This window comes from Protopterus annectens, chromosome 2.part0 (assembly GCF_019279795.1).
Source record: "Protopterus annectens isolate FY-2018-M chromosome 2.part0, PAN1.0, whole genome shotgun sequence".
NCBI lineage: Eukaryota > Metazoa > Chordata > Ceratodontiformes > Protopteridae > Protopterus > Protopterus annectens.
The window spans coordinates 1,797,808,597-1,797,831,996 of NC_056728.1; the positions used below are offsets into that span (position 1 = coordinate 1,797,808,597).

The 23,400-nt window shown below is 39.8% G+C and overlaps 1 protein-coding gene across 1 annotated transcript in view; it reads right to left on the reverse strand.

Moving 5' to 3' along the window:
• CROCC (ciliary rootlet coiled-coil, rootletin) overlaps window positions 1-23,400 on the reverse strand; it is a 2,018,646-nt gene that overhangs the window by 117,174 nt on the left and 1,878,072 nt on the right. Inside the window, exon 34 of the mRNA XM_044061829.1 lies at window positions 5,955-6,086. Within this exon, the coding sequence (XP_043917764.1) occupies window positions 5,955-6,086 (132 nt within the window). The remainder of the gene's footprint in view (window positions 1-5,954; window positions 6,087-23,400) is intronic.

Sequence of the window (23,400 nt, forward strand, 5' to 3'; positions counted from 1 at the left end):
GAAAATCTAAAGGAGTTACTGCTCAATACTAGGAGCCTAAACAAAAAGCTCCACTCCCTAGAAGATCTTTTCACACTACAGAATGATGATGTCTGTGCGGTCAGTGACACATGGTTTAAAGCTGCGGAGAGCACACCAATACTGCCAGGTTATAATGCCTTCCACACACTTAGACCAGCTACTACACAGGCAGGCATAAAGGTGGAGGTGTCTTGATTTGCATAAAAAATAAATATACCTCAAGGCTGCTCAAACAGGACAATGCATATGAGCTTCTCCAAGTTCAAATCACCACAGGCAAAATCCAATGCCACTTCCTTGCAAGCTATATGTCCCCCCTCTTTGACCCAGGAAACCCATACAGTGTATTTAAACTTACTGGAAACACTCACCATCCAACACAATACCATATTCATGGGTTACTTTAATTACCCCACTATTAACTGGGAATCATATATGACATTAAACATACAGGCACAGAAATTCCTGGATTTTGTAAAGACAAATTCCCTGGACCAGACTGTCGGTACACCAACCAGGGGTGTAAACAAACTGGATCTAGTCCTCACTAATACGGGAGAGTGCTACACACCCCCTAGTGTAATGTCTTCTCTGGTAAAGTCAGACCAGAAAATGGTCTCCTTTGAAATAAAAATAAAACCTGGAACCCCAGCTAACCTTGGAATATTCAGGAACTACTCTAAGGATAACTTCTTACTATTAACTGATAACCTGGCAAAATTTCAAGCCCCTATAAACCCTGAGAACACTTCTGCCTACAGAGAACTGCTCACAGAAACCATATACAAGCATGTTGACAGCTGCATCGAGGCAGCTACACCCCCCAGGAAGAAGTAGAGAACTTAACTCAAAAAACAAGCTACCCTAGTAGAATCACATCATCAATAGGCTGTATAACACAAGGACGACAATCATGAAAAAAATTGGGAGGTGCAAACCCAGCAGGATAAAAGCACTTTCGTCAAACTAAAACAACTCAGAGGAGAAATAAGGTCTACCAAAGCCAAACTTGAGGTAAATTTGGACTCCTATGCCAATAACAACCACAAGGCATTCAATACCTATGGCCGCAGCCTCAAAGGAAATGCAAAATTGTGTGCAGAACTCATTGTTAATGGAGTCGCCTATACTGACCTAGAATATATATAGCACACCTACTGGTCAACAAATTCAGCTCCAACTTTACCCCTCTCACTCCCTCAACCTTCCCTCAGGAAATACCATCAAATATAGCTCCCCCTGCTATCATTAGGGAACACGCTCTTACTGCTCTCTATAAGGCCAAGAACAGTGCATCAATGGGCCCAGACAAAATCCCAGGATGCCTTCTAAGTAGCATGAAGTATGACCTATCAGACCCTCTGGAATTTCTAATTACCTGTAGTTTGCAAACAGGCTTCATGCCTCATGAATGGAGAACAGCAACAGTCATCCCTCTGCACAACGTTGGGCCATCTACAGAGCCTGGAAACTAAAGACCCATAAGTGAGTCTCACTAGTCTGACATGCAAAGCCATAGAAAGAATCATGAAAATGATAAATAATGACATAGGAAATCTCCAGACACTAGACCCAACCCAATTTGGTTTTGTTAATGGCAGGTCATGTCTTTTCAACCTGATGGACTTCTTTGAGAAGGTCACCAAAGAAATGGATGAGGGAAAAATGGTTCACACTGCCTACCTTGACCTGGCCAAGGCATCTGAAACAACATTCCACTCAGGCATTGTTGACAAACTCAAGAGGTTAGGTACAAACCCTTATGTCACCCAGTGGAAAGCCAGCTGGCTCACAGACAGGGCACAGGAAGTTAAAATTGGGGAGTCCACCTCTACAAAGAGGTCAGTCACATTTGAAGTGCCTCAGAGATCTGTCCTGGGACTTTTCCTTTTTGGCATTTACTTCTCTGAAGTCCAGGCCAATGCCAGTGGCCTCTGGCTGACTACATTTATAGACGATTGCAAATTAGAAGCTGCTATTGAATCTCCCATTGACACAAATGTTCTTCAGGAAGGGCTGACAAAAAAACAACTGGTGTCAGAGCCATGGACTAAAACTAAATATTAAGAAATACATAATAGTGTCCTTCGGGAAGTCATCCACCCATGGTAACTTTCATATTGACAACACAACCCTAAGAACTGAACCAGTAGTCAGGGACTTGGGGACACACACAGACAGTGGTTTAGCCTTTGACCATCATGTGTCTACTGTAGAGAGGAAATCATTCTATGTTGTTCAACTTATAAACAAAGGTATGTTATCTAGGTCCAAGGAAGTCATTGTTCCACTGTATTTGGCATTAATCAGACCTACCATTGAGTATAGTGCCCCCTTTGGTATGATCCTAACCAGGCATATCCAGCAACTGGAACGTCCACAGATGTTCCTCACTAAAAGAAAACAGAGCATAAGTAGCATGTCTTATGCAGACCACCTCAATGCCCTATCCCTGTATTCTTTTGCCTACAGGCTGTTGAGGGGAGATATATGCCTGGCATAAAAGGCTCTGTCAGACTCCACTCTGCTGGATCTCCTGCATATTCACAAAACAAACAGCATTAGAATTACCTGTTCTAAAGACTTAAACCTTGCCTGTGATATAAACAGGACCTGCTGGACAGGCAGGTATGTATCCCAGAAAGTACCAAATCTCTGGAAAAGGCTCCCCATCCATATGAAGCAAAGTTCCTCCCTAACCCAATTCAAATGCAATTGGATGGGGAACAGGAAATTCATCCCTGGTTTGGCACCTGTGTCTCTAATGGACACAGGCATCCTGTAAATGGTTCTTCTTCCAGGCCTCTGCATGCAAATGTTTCATCTCCCAAGCCCCTGCTTACACTTATCATGGGTACCACAACTTGTCAGAGATTTGGGATGTGTGGATAGGCTTAAAAAGACCCTTGTGGTCATTAGCCTATTAAACACCTATGAACCTATGTGTGCAAAATAAACTATAACACATTCTTTTAATTCAGAGTTGTAGCCTGGTACCCCTTCCTGCTCTGAAACACCTCAACTCTGTTCTCCTCAAGTAGTTAGACTTAAGGACTTAAAAAGGTCCATTGGTCCATTTCATGTTCTTCAAATGCTCAAAGAATGCACTATTCTCTCATAGCATAGCAAGAAACTGGAATAACCTTCCCTCTAACCTTACCTCTGCTACATCGCCCAGTATCTTTAAAAACTCTCTAAAAGCCCACCTCATGAATAAATGGATATGCCCATGCATCACATAACATTTAAACATATCTCTTTTGACCACAATTTCTACTCTCACTGTCTGATATATATAGTATATTGTTTGACAATGTACAACAATTTATTTCAATCTGCTGAACTTTATTGTGAACTGTAAATAATCTATACCTAAACATTTGATGTGCTGAACTTATCATAAATTGTACATAATCTATGTCTGATCATCTGAGGCTTGAACTTATTGAAATGTTCTGAACTTATCAGAAATTGTACAGAATCTATGTCTGAACATTTGATTTGTGAACATATTGTATATAGAACTAAAATGTTATGGAGCTTTTCTCCCCGGGCCTCCGCTGTAAATGGACCTGTGTCCAGTCGGACTATCCCGGTAAACAAATGTAAAATAAATAAATAAATAAATAATAAAAATGGTTCTTTTCTTTAAACTGTAGCAAGTCACTTATTACAGTTTTAATACCACGCACACACTATTGAAGCACTTCAGCCATAACCACTAATGCATTATCAACATTCATTTATGAATGCTGGTTGTCCACAAATTCCACTCCTGATCAGTCATCTCCTGATTGTGCTCCTGAGGTCTTGTGGCAAGGTGGTTACCTCCTTTGCCCTACCCCTAGCTATGCTTCTGTTTTAACTCTAGATGCTTATCAAGAAATACAGGATCTTTTCCTTGCTATTATAATTCTTTTGCAGCTCTGTGGTTTATGTCACCAAATACAACTTCATCTAGAAAACAAATCCGCTCCCAGGGTTACAGAAGGGTCAGTTGGCTCTGTGGCTTGAAGGTCTGAAGCCATGACTGCAGTCCAGGTGTCCTGGTGCCTGAATAGGTAGATGGAAAGCTGGGAAGGAGAAGCTGTTTTGGTGGTTAGCCTACCCTAGGGGGAACATAGAAACATATTACGCAAATCATCACTGGGACCATATGATGCCTAGCCATATAAACCTTTAAGCAGGCCCTTTTCAAGTACTTAATAGTGCCCATCTCCCAAACTGTGCAGATCTGTACATGATAAGCCTGTGAAAATTTGTGTCTATCCATCCAGTCATCAAGACTAGACTTAAAGGTAGCCAAAGTAGCGTAGCACTTTGTTTGACCTGCAGCAGTAACTTATCCCATGGGCTGGGAATATGCTGAGTAAGGAACCTATCTCTCCAGTGTGTCTTGTTTATTTGTTGGTGTGGATTTAGGCCCTAACAGCGAGTGTTTGTACAGCCACTGATTTTGTAAATAGATAGGGAGTTAAATAGGACTATGTCTTTCATGGCTCACAAAGCAAGACACAGGTCACCTCACAGCAACCTGTAGGCTACTGTGTATATGGAGTGTCGTTCTAACCTACTGGTGTAACTGAAAGATTTAAGACCTTCAGTTTTCTTGGTTAGAAATATTTGGGGCGTTTCCAATTGAGTGGTTTACTTAGACTTGTACATAGCAAAGGGAGTACTGTATTCAATGATGGGTCTGATAAGGGAAGAGTACAAAGGCAGGAGGTAACATCTTTAGCTCTTGAAGATATTTTGTTGGAAATCAACTCCGCCAGATAGAAAGATTTCCTGACTAGTGTGGAAAATGATGATCAAATGAGAGAGAGTTATCCACATAAGTACCTAGGTCTCTTATGAGTGCATCGGTCTGAAGAGGAGTACCATCTATAACATGAGGTGGGTGCATCCTTTCTGCCAAATGCAACCATGCTGCATTTTTTTTTCATTTAGTTTGAAGCAACTTTAGATATATCATATATGTGCATACGCCAGCCCTTGCAGAAGCTGTTTTGTAGCAGGGGATAAGTGGATAACAGTGTGCAATTTGCTGTCATCACCAAACTTGGTCAACCACACTTCTAGGATATTAGCTTGGTTGTCCTCAAAATAAATGCCAGCCTAGAAATGATCCCTGCGACATCCCACTAGTTACAAAATTACATTCAGAAAGGGAACCTGCAACTTTCACAACTTGGAATATACTGGGCAGCCAATTTGCAATCCAGAGGACAACATTTACATTAAGCTTATCTAATTTTTCAATAATACTGGCATGGGGGATAGTGTTAAAAGCAATGGCCAGGGCAACATAAGCATTGTGCACAAAATGAACACCATCCACAGCTCCTGAAACCTTTACAAATAAACTTAATAGGTTTAGGAGACAGGAGTTTCCCTTCACAAAACCACACTGACTGGGATCTAAATCAGTTAAGTTGGATATAGCTGCAAAAATGAATTCTGCTACAATATGCTCCATGGCTTTGTATATAAGGCTAGTGAGGTTGATGGATCTATAATTACCCAGGTCTATAGAAGGACCATCCTTGTGAAGGGGAGTCACAGTGGTTATTCTCCAGGCATCAGGAACAAACCCTGTAGATATAACTTGTATATACTCTTAATCAATGTTTTCATATTATATTTTAATCCAATATAATTATTTAAACTGTATTTGTATTTTGTATTATTTTGAAGATTGTAAAATTATTGTACTTAAAAAATTGGTATTCTGGTTATAGCCACCCAATGAGAGAAAGAGTCAAAAAGGTGAGAAAGGAGCTTTTGGGTTTAAGCAAGGGGAGAAAACAATTAGGAAAGGGGATGATAATAAATATTTCATCTTTGTATGTACAGATCCTATGTCAAACACAGTTATTAATTTACCTTTGAAATGGCTCTTGCATAACAGTGTACTATAAGCACTGTATTACCTGGAACTGCTGGACCTGCCTCTGAGCCTCTACCAGTTCTTGTTCCACAGCAGACAGTGATCTGTCAAGTCGGCCCTTCTCTGCAGATAAGTGCATAGAATCTTCTTCTGACTTCATTTTTTCCCGCTCCACCTAGAACAAAGCAGCAGTGAAAAATCACTATGGATAACAGAGGATTTGTCATGGGAAAAACTATTTTGACATAAGGAAGCAACAGCCAGACACTATATTAGTGTAAACTGAATCTGCAAAGACAGTCAGCCTTAACTATACTTACTGTACCAGAATGAAATGTGCTAATTGGTAATCTCCCTGGAGACCATTAATCTCTAAATTTGTACTAGTTAATGTGAGAAAAAGGAGCTTTAACTCTTTATTTTGCACACGTCTAAAAATGCACACTCGTGGTGCACATGGTAGTAGCCCAAATGCCTACACAAAATAAAACCAATACTGTTCTTAGTTTATATTATGACAATGTGAGCTTTTTTTCACATCATTTAACTTTTTTTTTTTTATTAATAAAAAATACAGTTTCCATTCCAAGAATCCTTTGTTTATAAAATGGTTCATTGTGAAAAACTGAGCAACTAAAATCCAGTAATCTTCACGACGCTAATGACCATCATCTAAGTAAATGGGGGAGGGTGGTTACAGCCCTTTTGAAAAATGGTGTAAAATTTTAGAAAACATATGATGATCACAATGCTGTGATACTGAATGCTCTCAAACTAACGACTGTGAAGCTTAGTAAGCTAGTTTAGTCCATTTGGTAAATATACATAAAACATTGAATCCGAAGGATAAGTGGATGGTCAATGAAGATTTTAACTACTGAAAATGACATCTTCCCTGCCCAGGGTTTTATAAGTAGGTTTCAACTCCAATAAGCTGTGTTAGTTCTGGTTTTGCTTCCCTTACTGATTGGGTTTTAACTAAACATGAGCAAAATGTACCTAGCTGCAAAGTCTTAACTGAAACTATAAGTGACCATCCTTTTTAAGAAAGATTCAACAAATTGCTAAACTGGGTAGCTGGGATTGGTCTAAGTCAGTGATGGCGAACCTTTGACACGTGTGTCAAAGATGGCACACCTCGATGTTTTGGGTGAAACACCAGCGATCACCAACACAAATTACCAAAGAAACTGAAGGAACCTGCACTTATTTATTAAAACGCAGCACCACAAAAGTCATTAATTGATGTTAATCAAATGCAAAGTGTTCCATATTTTTTTCAGTTCATCTCAAAATTACTATTAAAAATAGGGTAATTTTTTGGTGCACTATCTTAAGCCCAGTTATCAGTGCGCATATCGTTTGCTCTACTGTAAGTCACTGGCTTTTCTTTTACTTTTATAATACATAGCAGCACACATGATTGTACTGTATCTTTTAAATAAATGAATATGTAAAGCAGAGTCAAGATAGGTATTTTCTGAATTTTTGACACGCCGAGCCCAAAAGGTTCGCCATTACTGGTCTAAGTTTTATTACATTCAGAATGTTCATGGAAAAAATAGACATACCTAATTATTTACTGAATGAAGCCACTGATGGCCTGCCCATTCTCTAACAAATAAGTAATAAAAAAATAAAAAATGCTGGGTGGATAATAGGGTTAAGGCTTATTAACTATATATAAAAGCTGGTTGGCCTTCATGAACCAGACACCTGAAAATGTTGTGTAGGAATAAGGAACAAAGCCAATGAACAAACAAAATAATATTTGTTTAAGGTACCACTTAAAGCACTAACACATTCGAGGGTAGGGTAGGAATGCAGTCATGTTGGTTGAATAAAGACTGCCGAAGGAATGATACTTAATGAAGACAAATCATTGACTAAAGGATTCAGCTGTTACTGCAATGGTCCAAGAAGGCAATGCTAGGACAGAATTTTTTTCTCTTCTGACAGAAGCTCAAATTTACTTGGCTTTTCTACACAACAAAGCTTGACATATGACTAAACCTAACAGGATTGATCTTTGATTTAAAAAAAAAATCTAGGGCTGGCTTCTCTTATAAGGCCTACCACCAATCTATCTAATTCTACCATCCTAGAGTAAAAATTTCCCTCTAATCAGAAGACTTTTACTTATATTTAAGAAAGGAGAAAACGATGATAAAATGATAACTATACAATTGTGTTATAGTGCTGTGTATCCAGAAGACCTTTGGTACTGCCACCAAGGATTCAATAGGTGTGATCCCTGATGCAGCATAGGATGCCCTGGATCTGTCTATGTCAGTGCTTCCAGATGAAGAAGAAGAAGACATGCTGAGAAACTGGAAGAAAGTAATACTTTTTTCTCCTGATTCCCATATGCACTTTAGGCAGTTTGTAGAAATACTGTGAAATATGTTACTGCAATGTTTACTTATACCCCAGGTTTTGTAGAGAAGGAAGAAGCCTCACTTGGTGAAAGTCTAGGTTTGAAACTCTGTCAGTATTTGCAAGCCATCTGTAAGAATGTTTTCTCTAGTTATGTGATGCCTTGCATAAGGAACAGATGAAAAATCATTGAACTTTTCTAAGCTAAAAAAATGTTTGGAATATGGATCTTTTGCCACTAAATTAAAACCTACATTAACAAATGGTCTTTTCAAATTAACAAATAGGGGTCCAAAGGACACAAATAATTAAAGGAAAGGAAATGAAAATTATGTAACCATATTGCCACATGAATGGGACCAGGTCCATCTTCCTCTACCCTCAGGACAAAGACTGAGAGAACTTGGTTTGGCATCTGAAACTTTCCCAGGCAACAAACTCCTCCCTGTTACCCATAATGTTATGTGCTGAAAGAACCTCCTTCTCCAGAAATGACTGTTAAGTGGACACCAGAGTCAGAGCTTCTCATAAAGATGAATGCAAGGCAATTTGTGACAAATGCATTGAGTTCAAAGAAGTCAAAAATAACAGGAAACTTAAGACAATCACAAGGCCAAGATTACTGATATTAATAAGGTCTTGAGAAAACTATGTATGCCATGTTGTGCTTGAGGTCTTCAGCCCAAATAAAATAAACCATACTGTCAAGCTGATCTGCACCAACCCTCAAAGACTGATGTCCATTGCTGATACAATACCTAAATAAGGTAATATCAGCATCATGGTTATCAACAGTGACCCTGAAGGATCAAGGTGGGTGCTGCAAGATCAAAATAGGCCAGTACTGGTGTCAGCATTGTCAAAAATGTATCTCAAGGATTAAGGTCAGTGCCAAGAAAGCAGCAAAGAAGAAGCCACTACTGGTGTTCATAGGTTTACAGCTGTGCTCTAGGCTACTGACCACTAGGGCCTTTATAAGTCAAGCTGAGCAACCCAAATGTGTACCACAAGTTATATGTTTTAGATGTTTATATTGGGGGTGATTATTGGTTATGATGCAATTTACTGACTGCCTCTGTCCATTAGAGAGACAGGCACCAGACGAGGGATGAATTTTCAATTTCTCTTCCAATGGTCCATGTTATGCTTAAAATGAGTTAAGAAGGGACTTTGTTTCACATGGATGGGGAGCCTATTCCAGATAATGAGAATTCTCTGAGATACACATTTGTCTCTCCAACATGTCCTATTTATGTTACAAGCAAAATGTAGGTCTTTTGATCTAGTGGTTCTGCTGCTGTTTGCTTTGCAGATGTGCCAAAGGTTCATCAGAGGAGGCCTTGTATGCCAGTCATAGTCTGTGGGAGACTGAGTACAGAGATATGGCTTTGAGGCAATCTGCATATGACATTGTATTTATGCTCTGTATTCTTTTTGCAAGGAACCTTTGCAGATGTTAAATTTGATGCATGTGTCTGGTGTAAGGTACATACCAAGGGGGCATTATACTCAATGATGGGTCTGATCAGGGCCAAGTATTGTGGTACAATGACTACCCTGGACCTAGATGCCATGCCCTTACTTATACATAGAGCAACAAAAAACAATTGCCTTACCACATTGGACATGTGTTGGTTGAAGGCCAAGTTACTGTCTACAAGTTCCTAGATATCTGACTAGTGGGTCTACTCTTAGGGGTGTTTTATAGATGACATAGTTTCCTGGGGTGGGCAACTCCCAAAAGGTACTATAATGCATTTCTTGGCACTGAGTTTTAAGCCCTGGCTTTAGCACCAGTCATTTGTTTATGTTAGATCCTCTTGTAAGATGTCTGCATCTTGGGGGGATTCTATGACTACTCCCAGTTTGCAATCATCTATGAACTCGGTCAGTCAGAGCCCTTTGACATTGGCCTTGACTTCTGAGAAGAAGATGCCAAAGAGAAGCATGCCCAGCACAGAGCCCTGCCATAGTCTGCTGGTGATCTGCCTCATTGCTGAGGTGGTCTCACCAATCCTAACTTCCTGGCTCTTAGCTGTGAGTGAGTTAGCTATCCAATGCATTATATAGGTGGTTATGCCTAATTCCTTAAGTTTGTTAACAATGCCCGAGTTGGGTATTGGATCAAATTCCTTAGCCAACTCAAGGCAGACAATATGAACTATTTTACCTTCATCCAATGCATTGGCAACCATCTCAAAGAGGTCCACCAGTTTCAGTAGGCATAACCTTCCCTTGGCAAAGCTAAACTGGGGTGGATCCAGTGTCTGAAATCTCCTATGTCTTTGTTTTTTAAGCATCTTTCTTGAATTATCACTTATAACATAAGTAACCATACATTTATATAAACAAAAATAAACCATATTGACATATTCTCAGTTACAAACATTATGCATCACATATAATATTCTGTACAGTCATTGTCAGTACAGCATTACATATCTCACTCAATTCCTGCCTTCCCCTAAACCTCATTCCTCCTCCAAAATATTATTCTACATGTACTGTTCCCACAATTCCCATTTTTTCTATGTAATCTGTTCCTACCCTTTTCTAAAAATCCCACTTCCAGTTATTTTATCTCTGTTACTATATTCACTACTTCAAATATGGTTGTTTTAGACTTTGATTTCCATTTTCTAGTAATTGTTTTTTTGGGGAGCCACCAGAAAGTACAGTTGTGTACACTTACCATAAACATAGATGTTCAAGTGTATTCACTGTTGCAGTCATCACACTTGGGTTATCCTGTCAGGGGTAGCCCTCCGTTGGCCCGAATACCAGGGGCTTAGTATTTCTGAGTCGGTTGCTGTTGCTCTAGGACTGATGTCAGGTCATCAGGGGTATAAAAACAGGCAGTCGATGCCATTACATCAGTTTTTCTTGCCCCAAATGTCAGGAGCCCCCAAACAAGGAGCTAGGTTATGGTGGAATAACACCACCAGTATAAAATAATTACCAAATATCACTGTAAGGAGTGAGGAAGAGAGAGAGAGAGAGAGAGAAGGGAGATGGAGGGTGGGAAACCAGGACTGCAACAACATTTACATTTATGGTAAGTGTACACAACTGTACTATGTACTTCGTGTTTCACTGTTGTAGTCATCACACTTGGGTTGATTCCCAAAGCTGAAGAAATGGGTGGAGGCAGTCAAGGAGAGTTGGAGTTGGCTAAAATGCCCTGCAGGACTGTGGTTGCAAAGCCTGCCCTGGATTTGGAAAAGATAGGCAGGTGGTAATGCTTGGTGAAGGTGTGAACAGAACTCCATGTTGCAGCCTCCAGGATGTCCCTGGTAGGGACCCCTCTGAGAAACGCTGCAGAGGTGGCAGCTGCCCTAGTGGAATGTGTTCTGACCCCCAGTGGGGGTGGTTTCCCATGGTGTTTGTAACAGAAATGGATACCGTGTGCTATTCATTTGGAAATGGTTTGTTTTGATATGGCCTTGCTCTCTGCCCCTGCTGCAAAGCCGACCAGTAACTGGTCAGATTTCCTAAAGGACTTAGTCCTACCCAGGTAGAATCTGAGCTGTCTGTGCACATCTAAAGAGTGCAGGATCCTTTCCCCCTTACTTTGTGGTGTAGGGAAAAATGTGGGCAATTGAATAGATATGAGAGCCACACTGGACACTACTTTAGGCATGAAAGTTGGGTTAGTCCTGAGGGAGACCCTGACAGCATGTAAAATGATGAAGGGTTCCACAGCCATACGTGCTTGTAGCTCAGACACTCTTCCAGCTGAAGTGATGGCCAGAACCAAAGCTGTTTTCCAAGAGAGGAATTTTAATTCTGCTGAAGCTGCAGGCTCAAAAGGGGGGTAGCGTGAGCTCTCCCAACACAAAGTTAAGGTCCCAAGCAGGGGTAGGGGCTCTTCTGGGTGGCCATAAGTTGTTAGCCCCTCTAAGGAACTGCTTGATGAGGGGGTGTGAAAATAGAGGTGGCTCTGTGCTGTAATGAGCAGAGAAGGCAGAGGCATGGATTTTAAAAGAAGAGAAGGATAGGCCCCTGTGAAGCAGGTCTGATAGGTAATCCAGGATGAGAGGTAAGGAGGGTTGTGCTGGTTCATCTCCTTTATCCTGGATCCATGAGCAATACCTTTTCCACTTGTCAGCATAGGCTTTTCTAGTGCTGGTCATCTGGCTTCACGTATAACATCCAGGACTTGCTTACTTAGGCTGGCCACTGGAGGAGAGGTCAAGGAATAAGCCAGGCTGCCAGGTTCAGGGTCTACAATTGTAGATGCAAGAACTCTCCCTTTTGCTGTGTCAGGAGAGTTGGCATCTTAGAGAGGTGCCATGGAGGCAATGGTGACAGGCTGAGCAATAGTGAGTACCAGTGGTGGTGTGGCCAGTCTGGTGCAATCAGGATTGCCTTTGGTCTTTCCTCCCTTATTTTGAGTAACACCCTTGTAAAAAGAGGTAGAGGGGGAAATGCATAGATCGAGAGGTTTTCCCATTGGAAGGATAGGGCATCCACTTTCCAGGCCTTGCTGTGAGGTTCCCTGGTGCAGAATTTGCTGAGCTGGTGGTTGTTGTGGGAGGCAAACAGGTCCACCTTCGGGGTACCCCATTTCTGGGTTACGAGGCTGAAGGTGCTGTGGTTTAATTGCCACTGGTGTGGGTCTAGGAGATTTCTACTTAGGTTGTCTGCCAGAGAGTTTTGGTTGCCTGGCAGGAATTGTGCTAGCAGGTGAATCTGCATGGCTGAAGCTGTGTGCCAAAGGGTCATGGCTAGCCTGCATACTGGATAAGATTGGGTCCCTCCCTGCTTGTTGATGTACCACATCACTGTGGTGTTGTCTGTTTTGATTAGTAGAGGCCCCGGACAGAGTAGGGGTCTGAAAGTTGTCAGAGTGTGTAAAACATCTAGCATCTCTTTTTGGTTGATGTGCAGATGAATTTGATTTGGACTCCAGTGGCCCTATTTTTTATGGCTACTATAGACGTAGTGAATTTATTCACAGTTATTCCACACATAGAAGCAATGGAAATGTTTGAGGCTAGTCTATTAAAATTCAGTGGTATGAATGTTTCAAAATGTAGATTTTTGACAGAGCTGATGGAAATAGTTCTTGAGAACAACTTTTTATATATGAATGAAGAGTACTATAGACAAAGAACTGGTGTGGCTATGGGGGCCAGATGTACCCCAATTTATGCCAATTTGGTTTAGCACACTGGGAGACAGAGCAGGTCTTCACATCTACTTTTTGGAGTAAAATTATATTATATCTACGATACCTGGACGATATACTTATTTTTTGGAAGGGGAGTAAAGACGAATTTGCTGAATTTGTAGAATTTTTAGGAAAGACATCCAGTTATCTAAAATTCACCAGTCAAATTTACGACAATGATTGTGAATTTTTAGATATTGTTTTCTCACATCACAACAACGTTATACAGTCCAACATCTCCAGAAAGAATACTTTTTCAAATTCCTTTTTACATTTTGACAGCTGTCATCCTTATTATCAGAAGAGGAATTTGATTAAAGGCCAGATGGTCAGGCTGTCTAGAATAATTAGCAGCGATGATGTATTTAATCAGGAAATAGAAAAACTATCTAACATGTTTTTTGATAGAGGATATCCTTATGATCTCATATTTAACACCAAGAAAGAGATCAATACAAAAAGGTATTTGTTATACAGACCTATTATTAAATTTGGTATTGGCAATACATTTGAAACCAACAAGTTAGTATCTAGAAATGACACTTTTATTCTACCTTACAATGAAACATCCCCCAAAATTGCGAACATTATTCATGAGAGTTGGACCAGTGTCATTAGTAACAATGCAGAATTAACTGATGTTTTGGGTACATACCCTAAGATTACGTACAGTAGAGGAAGGAATCTAAAAGATATTTTTGAGACCAATACAAACATTGATATTTTTAAAAAGTCAAAAATGAATAAATGTGGAGCATGCCATGTATGTAAATACATTAATGATGGTCCATACGTGGTTATAGCAAATTTTGGTAAAACAATCAGATGTCCAGGTTATTGTAATTGTAATTCTACCATGGTTGTTTATGTAGCAACTTGCTCAACATGCCAAGCATTTTATGTTGGCAAAACTATTAGGAAGCTAAGAGCACGTATAGTTGAACACGTGAGAGACATCAAAAAACACAAAAACACCAGTGCTCTATACAACCACAGTGTTAGATGTTCATATTTTAAGAGGTTTCTATTTTTTATTATCGACAGAATCCCACATAATGTGCACAAAGGAGGAGATGACAAGACCATTCTGGAGGCTAAGGAATGTCTTTGGCAACTTAGGCTTAACGCCTGTATTCTGCCAGGCATTAACGAATATGTTTCAATTTCTAGTGTACTGAAACTTAAATCATATTTTATTTGAACAATATTTCAACATATTTACAAACACTCCTATACATTCACAACATATTTTACTATATTTTAAAGAACATGTTTTTATTAACTTAACTTACATTTTATATTTGACAGTTATTCACAAACACAATATACATACAATACATATATCAAATTGAATATTAAATTGAGTAGTATTTTAGACATGATAGTTAGGAGTACTCATTATTAAGGCCTGTATACACCTTCATTTTCATATTTATATTTGTTTTCACACTTACACTTGTTTCTACAACACAATATTATACATATTATACATTTTTATTTTTATGTTTCATATATATTTTTTATTTATGCTTATTTAAAGAGTTTATTTCATTTAATTGCCCATCAAAATCTTATTTTATTTTATCATGATTGTGTTTAATGTTTTTCACAATTATGTATTTGAGAGACAATTTTAAAGTTTTATCAACTGCATATAGTTCTGTCATTGATACTATTCCTTTCAGGTTCAGGTTCATTTAATTGTAATCAATTATTCAATTAATTCAAAAGTATATAAGGGATGGCTTACATTTTGTTGATTTAGTACTCTGATGAAGCCCTTTATGAGGTTGGGTGAAAGCGCTTAGTACATGGTTATTTCTTGGTTGCTGTATCAACGTTTTTATTTTTATTAATAAACCAGTTTTTATGGCCTGCTGATTGGCTTTTTAGCTTCATACATTTCAGGCTATGCTTACTAACTTGGCTTGTAGAATGCATAAGCTCCTGTAATTCTTTATTTTCTGCACAGTCAGCAAATGTAGACAGTTTTTGTTTAATAAGTTTCATAGATTGTTGCTGGTATTTCAGCATGTGGAATTGACAATTTAATGCTCTAATGGCAAGAATTCTAGAAGTGTATACTTTTTTACTCCATCTGTCTAAAGCTCGGGAATCCCTGTCTGAGTGGGTGGGATTCTTAGCTGTGGTTGCTTTTATTCCCTTAGGTCCTTGGGAGATGACCTCTGGGTCAGCAGTAGGATTTTTGAAAAGGAATTTGTGTGAGTCAGGGACTCTATAGTATCTGTCAGGTTTCCTGGGAGCAGGAGGTAGAGTATCAGGAGTTAGACTGGATTCCATAAAAACATCATCCACAACATCCAGAACAGGAGGAATAGCTAAGGGTCTGTGCTGTGGTAAATCTAAAAATCCCCTGAGTCTCTTTTTGGACTGTGGATAATCCTGGCATTCCCAATGGAAATGCTCTCCCAAGATATGTAGGGTTTCACAAAAATAAAAATCCCCTGGAGGAGAGGCAGAAGGAATGGATTCCTCTGCATCTGAATCCTCATAAGCAGATAAGGGCATGTCTTTATAATCAGAAACCTCAGAGTCGTCAGACTCTTGGTCAGATAAAGCTGCCGGGGACGAGTCTCTTTGCCTTTTAGCAGGGGTAGGCTGGCTTCCTCTAATCAGCATGATAAGATCTTCTGCCATTTTAAGCAGCTGAGATTGAGGCAAGGAAGCAGGCGCTTGAGGTTGGGTCATCGTTTTTTTAGGCGTAGTTTGCACTCTGGGCCTTAGAAACTCGGTAGTTTTAGAAAGAACTGAAGACGGGAAAGAAGTTGTCGGTTTGTGTTGAATATTGGTATTGCAAAGAACTTCCTCAGAAGCTGGTGCCAGCACAGTGGCTCTGGACCCATCCAATGTAGAGACATCCGCAGGTTGTATAGTCAAAGAAAAGTCTTGAGGCATACCAGACTCCAAACGGGTCTCTGTAGCAGCCTGCAAATCCATCGAAGCGGGCATCAGGGGCTGCAAAAGTGCCTCACTAAGTACCGGCAAACTGGCGACTAGCTTAAAGGAAGCGTCGACTGCAGTTTTGGACCTGTGTGGTCTGTCTCTGTCTTTATCCTTACGTTTTTTCAGAATATCGATAGTCAGATGGCTTACTGAAGCCATTTCGGAATACAGAGACTGAGAGTGAAAGTATTTAGCTACGATAAGGTCCGAAGATGTACAGTTCGGGCGTTGAACAAAGCACAAAACCGGCAGCGAGGGACGTCGTGGTCTGGGCCTAAACAGGTGAAGCAGTAAGAATGGAAATCTCGGTGTGGTGTTTGCTTTCCACAGGCGAGACAATTGTTAACTTTTTCTGACATAGGTTAGAGCAAGAAAAAAGGATCCCCAATGGGGTACTTAGCTTTAGAAGACTTCAGCTTCAATTTCGGAACCGAAAACTCAGGTAGCGGCCGACCGGCACTCGTGCAAACTGCTTCTTCTTCAGGCTCCTCTGTAATAAAGACTGATGAAATGGCATCGGCTGCCTGTTTTTATACCACTGACGACCTGACGTTAGTCCTGGAGTGACAGTAACTGATGCAGAAATACTAAGCCTCTGGTATTCGGGGTGACTGAGGGCTACCCCTGGCAGGATAACCCAAGTGTGATGACTGCAACAGTGAAACACGAAGAACATTTAAACTTAGCAAAGCAATTCAGATCCTGTATCTCAGCTCAAAAAATCATTTACTTAGTTACAATTAGCACACCCAGTATTTCTGGCAGAGTACTCTGTACGGAATTTTTAAAGTTTGACATCTCATTATACTCCCAAAAATATATGCTCCCACTTACCTTTTTCTTCCTCATCACACCTCCAACATTTGCAATCTACCTGAGGAAAAATTCTTTGGAGTCTGCTTGGTGTATAAAATACCCATGCAAACACTTCCAAGCAAACATCCTACATATTCTACACTTTGTTTCATAATTGGGAGCTGTACATATGTCCTGCCATTGTTTATTTGTGAATTGCTTACCCGATCTCTCTTCCCAATCTTTTCTAACCTCCTCTGATTGATTCCTATAGTTATCATGCAATATTTTAGATACCCTATAATTATTCATTTTTTAGCAGCAGCTTCTGTTCTAGATTCAACTAAAAACGTTACCAGTGCTTGTCCTTCACTTGGGATTCCCTATCCCTTTCTCTTTGCCTATACTCCAATATCAGTCCTTGATAGGGTAAGCAATCTCTATCCTGCAGTCCAAATGTATTCTTGGCCTCGTCTCATTCAATTACCTTTCCCTCTCTAATTATTTGTTCCCAATACCCTGATTCATTTGACAGTTTTCCCCAGTAAATTCCTGTCCCCATAATTTCATTTATCCCTATCGGCAAAATCTCCTTTCTCCATTCCCATGTTGGCTTAGTTCTAAGAATACTTTCTGCTACTTTATGAATATAATATTGTGCATGGCTATTGTTATTCACCTTAAGGATCTGCATCCAAAATCCCACTCTCTCCGTATTTCTTGAAGGTACCTCCATTTCATCATAATCCCTTTCCACTTTGGTTTATAGCTTTCTGCTATGCACAGGAGCCTTAGTTGTGTAGTTCTAAAGTATCCCTTCAAGTCAGGTATTCCCAATCCAACTTGTTCTATTGGAAGGATGAGCTTTTTCCTACTTGACTCTTCCCCTCTACCCCTCCCACATGAAATCATTCAACTCTTTATTAATTGCAATTCACAATTTCTCTGGTTGATAAAAATATGCCTGACCTGTGAAAAAAACTAAAGGGATTAAAATATTTTCATTGATTTTATCTTGCTATCCATATCCATAAACAAGAGCTTCCAGTTCCTCATTTTTGTATTACCTTTTGTTTAGGCTCTTTTCACAGCCTTAGCTTCTGTAACAGAATCCTTTTTAATCCATACTCCTCTACGTACTTCATTTTATCATGTCTCCAGAAATGTGGGTATAGCTGAACCAATTTGTGTGTGGGCGCACAGCTTACAGCCTTAGTTTTATCTTCATTAATTTTATATCTCGAAAACATCTGAAACTGTCTCAGAATGTCCCATCACACCGAGCTGCCCTTTTCGGGCTTTATCAGGTGTAAAATCATATCATCTGCAAATAAAACCAACGTTTCTTGATTGCCATACCAATTATATCCCTGAATGTCTCAGCTCCTTATTTTTTTTTTTGCCAATGGTTTGAAATATAGCACAAATAACAAAGGGGAAAAAGGAAACCCCTGCCTGGTTCCTCTGTTCAGACAGAACGTATCAGAGAGGAACCACCACACTAACTTTTGCCTCTGATCCCTGATACATTCTCCTAATTAGCCTTATTATCGTGTAAAGGAATGCAAATGTTTCCACTGCCCTACTCATAAAATCTCAGTTTACTCTGTCAAAAGCTTTCTCTGCATCAAGACCCACCAACAACAGTGATATTTTCTTACATTCTGCTTCTTTCTGGATCATCATTGTTCTGTTTATTTATTCAATTTATTTAACATTTGTTGACCAGGAAAGTCCAACTAGGACAGAGCCTATTTTCAACAGAGACCCGGGGAGAAATACCCAAATGTATGTCTTTGGAATGTGGGAGGAGATAGAGTACGTGGAAGAAACCCACGTGAAGGCAGGGAGGACATGCAGACTCTGCACAGAAGGCACCCCAGCCAAAAATCGAATCAGAGAACCTCTTGCTGTGAGGTGACAATGTTAACTGCTGCACCACTGCGCTGCCCAAATATTAATGTTGTCAAATGTTTGCCTCCTTTTCACAAAATCACACTGATACATATCTACCAATTTTGGCAACACATTTGCCATTCTTTTAGCCATTATAGACATAAACACTTCATAGTCGTGGATTACAATCAAGATTTAGCCTAGTACTTACCTATGAACCTCTACAGGATCTCTGGTGATTTTCCTTGTTACAGGTTCCCTAAACTTGGTAACAACCCTTTCTACTTTCTTTTGCCTGAGTCATTGTGCTAAACGTTTTGTTCTCTGGAGTTATTATCAAAAAACAGTTGCTTAACAGCAACCTTTCTACATTCATGCATATTATTCATGTAGTACCTTATTTTCTCTTTAGCATTCTGCATCTGCCCCTCTTCTTGTTCTGTGAGATTCCAATTATACTGAAATACTGTAACCTTTGTCAGTCCCTATATATAATTCTTGTTCCTTCTTAACCATATCTCCTTTTGTTTTATTTCTACCTTATTTTTAAACTCCACTTTCATTTTATCCCACTTCCTGAAGATATTTCTATCTTCCCTAATAACTCTCAAATAATTGTCTCCTGTGTCTTTGTTAATTATTTCCATAATCCTTTCCATGGTTTTGCATATATGACTAGTCAAACTAATGGGCCTGTAGTTTCTGGGATCTGCTAATGATCTGCCCTTATGAAGAGGGATGACCACTGCAGTCCTCCATTCTCGTGGCACAAAGCCTATTTTGAACTACAGTAAATCGTAACTCCAGTGGCCCTGATAGGTCATATTTTAGACTACTCTGGAGTTTCTGTGAACAATTCTGTATAGTCTGCTGTGTTCTCTGCATTTGGAAGGGCAATTAATTTTGACATACTATCACTTAATACAAGGTAGTTTGCCTTGGAATAGTTCCTAATTGTTACAGGGTTTACTGGGGTTACTGAGTTAATTTTGATTTCATAGGGAAACAGCTTTATGGTTGGACCTTAACAGAGAGGATGTGACATTGTGGGGGAGGGGGGTGGGATGCAGCATTCTTCCATATTTGTGAGTATGAGGTCCAGTGTTGTATTTACGAAGTTCAGAAATCTCTGTTCCTGCAGATTTCAGACCATGTAGGATTCCCGGTTTATAGTGGGGTAATTAAAGGCCCCCATGAGTAAGGTATTAGGTTGAATGTTGAGTGTCTCTAGTAGGTCTAAGTATGTGCTATTTGTTTTCTGGGACATAGAGGGTGACCTATAGCTTTCTAGGATATGGTATAGGATTTTATCTATAGTGACCTGTACTTGGAGAAACTCCAGCATATCATCCTGTTTAGCCAGCCTAGGGGTATGCTTGTTATTGATGTATAACGAGATACCTCCACCTTTAGTCGATGTCTGTGCATCTACTGGTCTAAAAGTGTGGAAGGCACTGAAACGTTGCACATCAGGGCACTTTCTAACACTTTACACAATGTCATGGTAACTGCACAGATGTCTATATTCTCCAGGGTAAGAAGGGTCTGGAGGGAGGCTCCTGGAATTAAGCATTAACACCTTGGGGTTCTTTTGAGTTGATTTTGCTCTATCAGTAGGTTTTGTCAATTTGGCTTGCCTAAAAAAACTCTATGGGGGGAGGTAAAGTTTTAGTATTCAAAAGCCTAAAGGGGACAGGTGGAAACCATCCTTAGCAAAGCAACATAGTCTGTTAATCATGTCTTCCTACGCTGACAAATATTGGATCCCCTTAGAATGACACTGGAAACTCAGTCAATTGTTAAAAAAACAATCACCTTTTGTTCATATTGTGGCATCATCCTTGGTGAAGGCAATATGCTGGTCAATGCTAGGGTCATATCAGCCTGAAACACAGTCAGAGAGCTTTATAATGTCTCTGTTCATATAGTTTGGGGAGGTACGTCTGAAGTTATTTACACCTACATGGACGATCATTGAATCATACTGGCACCTGTCATGCTGATGCTCGAGTGCGTGCATAATTTGGTGGATCCTAGCTCCAGACAGGCAATTGTCATCTTCTCCTTGTTTGGCCTGGTTAGAGGGGCATCAGTATGTCTTACAACGGAGTCCCCTATGACTAGAGTCCTGAGCAATGTGTTTGCTTTCCTTATGGATGTTTCTTTTGATGAGTGTGTTTTTGGGTTTGCTGAGGACAATCTTTGTTAATGAGTGGTCTAGGAGGTCTTTGTTGTTTACGAAGATTGTATTTAATTACCTCAGCATATGATGGTCTATGTGTGTATTGCATGCTATATGTGCTGGGTGTTACATGTGTGGCTTTGACAACCTGATATGTGCTTGTATGTGAGAGTTTAGTTTTCAGTCACATTGTGTACATACATCTCTCGCATACTGTGTCTGTTATTTTAAGGACTAAGTGATTGTGAGTTAAAATGAGAGAACTGTTAAATTGTTTCAAGATACCTATATCCACCAGGCTAACTGCTGAGAAGTCAGGAAACTGCATATCTATGTTGTCCTGTAATAATTCATGAGCTACAAGGGTGAAAGTTAACAGAAGGCTATTAAGGGTGCATTTTTTTGGGGGGTGTGGAGGCAGACTAGGCTATAAAATATACTAAATTCTACTAAATTTAATGGTATTGCTACTTGACTTGCAAACTAGCTACTCTAAGTTGGTCAGTGTGCAGGGTGTGCATTTGCTCTATACTGGGTTCCTATCGTGTGATCAAAAATTGTAAATGGTGAAAGCATATTGAGCAAATCCAATTGCTCGAAACGTTGCGCACATAACACGGAAATCGCCATTGGGAATATTTTCCCTTTACTTCAATGCAGTGCGATCTCGGAGTAGGAATATTTAAGTAGCGGGGGCATGGGGGGCACAGACCCCCATATGAGGGGTGCTAGGAATATTTAAGTAGCGGGGGTGTGGGGGGTGAAGACCCCCATATGAGGGATGCAGGGGGGCCCACCCCCCTGCCTACAGCATTTAAGTAAGTATAGTTTTTTTTTTTTTTTTATATTTTCAAAATTTCAAACATCGCTCATATGGTGTCGACCATATGGTGTTCGATGTTTGAAACTTTCGAAAATATAATACAGACCTGCTCTAAACTTACTAAACAGGGCACTGGCATGGTAAGCAATTCCTTGTAAAGGGGACAAATTTATACTAGCACTGAAAATACTGAGTCCTCTGGCCAATAAAACAACTACACTTAGAGCCCTTTTGGGTGTTCTCCATCTCAGCTAGACCAGGTAAATACCTACTGCCACAGGATGACAGTGTCATTGACAGTGAACACCAAGCATCAAAGTTGTTGTTGAGAAAGGTTGGGAAAGGAACGAGTCAAGGTTAAGAGAATTACCAAAATGGAGACTTTACTTGTCTGAGGTTGCAAGAAGAGTCAGTGTCAAGAAAACCTTGACTCAGTACCAATAAAGAACTCAACCTTTCCTGAATTTGATGTTCAGTCCTCACCTGGGACCAAAATCAACATGGAGAGCAATGCCAATATTTGGCAGATAACTTAGATCAATTAATATAGGAATCAATCTCAAGGGAAATGATCCAGAAAAAAATGAGTGGGTGATGAAGTGAAGTCCATAAGGCAACTAAATATATAGTCACAACTGACAACAAAGCCTAAACAGTGCTGGAGAGATGGTTAAAATAAGAAACATGGTTTGACTATAGGCACACTGCATTAACCTGGTTAACAAATGTAAAAATGAAATAAAATAAACACAAAATTCATATTATAAAGATTGAGATGAATTGGCTACACAGAACAAAATTCAATTATGCCCACAAAAAAAATGATAGGAGAAATGTCCTAAGAACAACCTTTTAATATTAGTCCACTGTCACAGGAACACGGCATCCACCTGCAACACTGCTGATATGGAAATGAATAGTGTCTGGGAAAGCTAGAAGGTTGGCAGAGGATAGGCTTGAGATGATAATGGCCAGCTTGCATATCTCTTGAGGTAAAGTAAGGTTTTTTGTGGCACAGTGCTGCTCTCTAATACAGGCTAGAGAATGGCATTAGTGCCTTGAAGTCTGTGTGCACACAGAGGGAAGCCTAGACATCTATGCATCATCACCACCATGAGTGCTCATGTGAGCAAATGCATGTGATTGTGTGCCCCTACCCTTGAAGATGTTTATGGCATTCAAAAAAACATGCAGGAAAGTGTGAATGACAGAATGTTCTGATTTCCTGTTCTGACCTCCCACATTTATTTATTTATTTATTTATTTATTTATTCATTTAT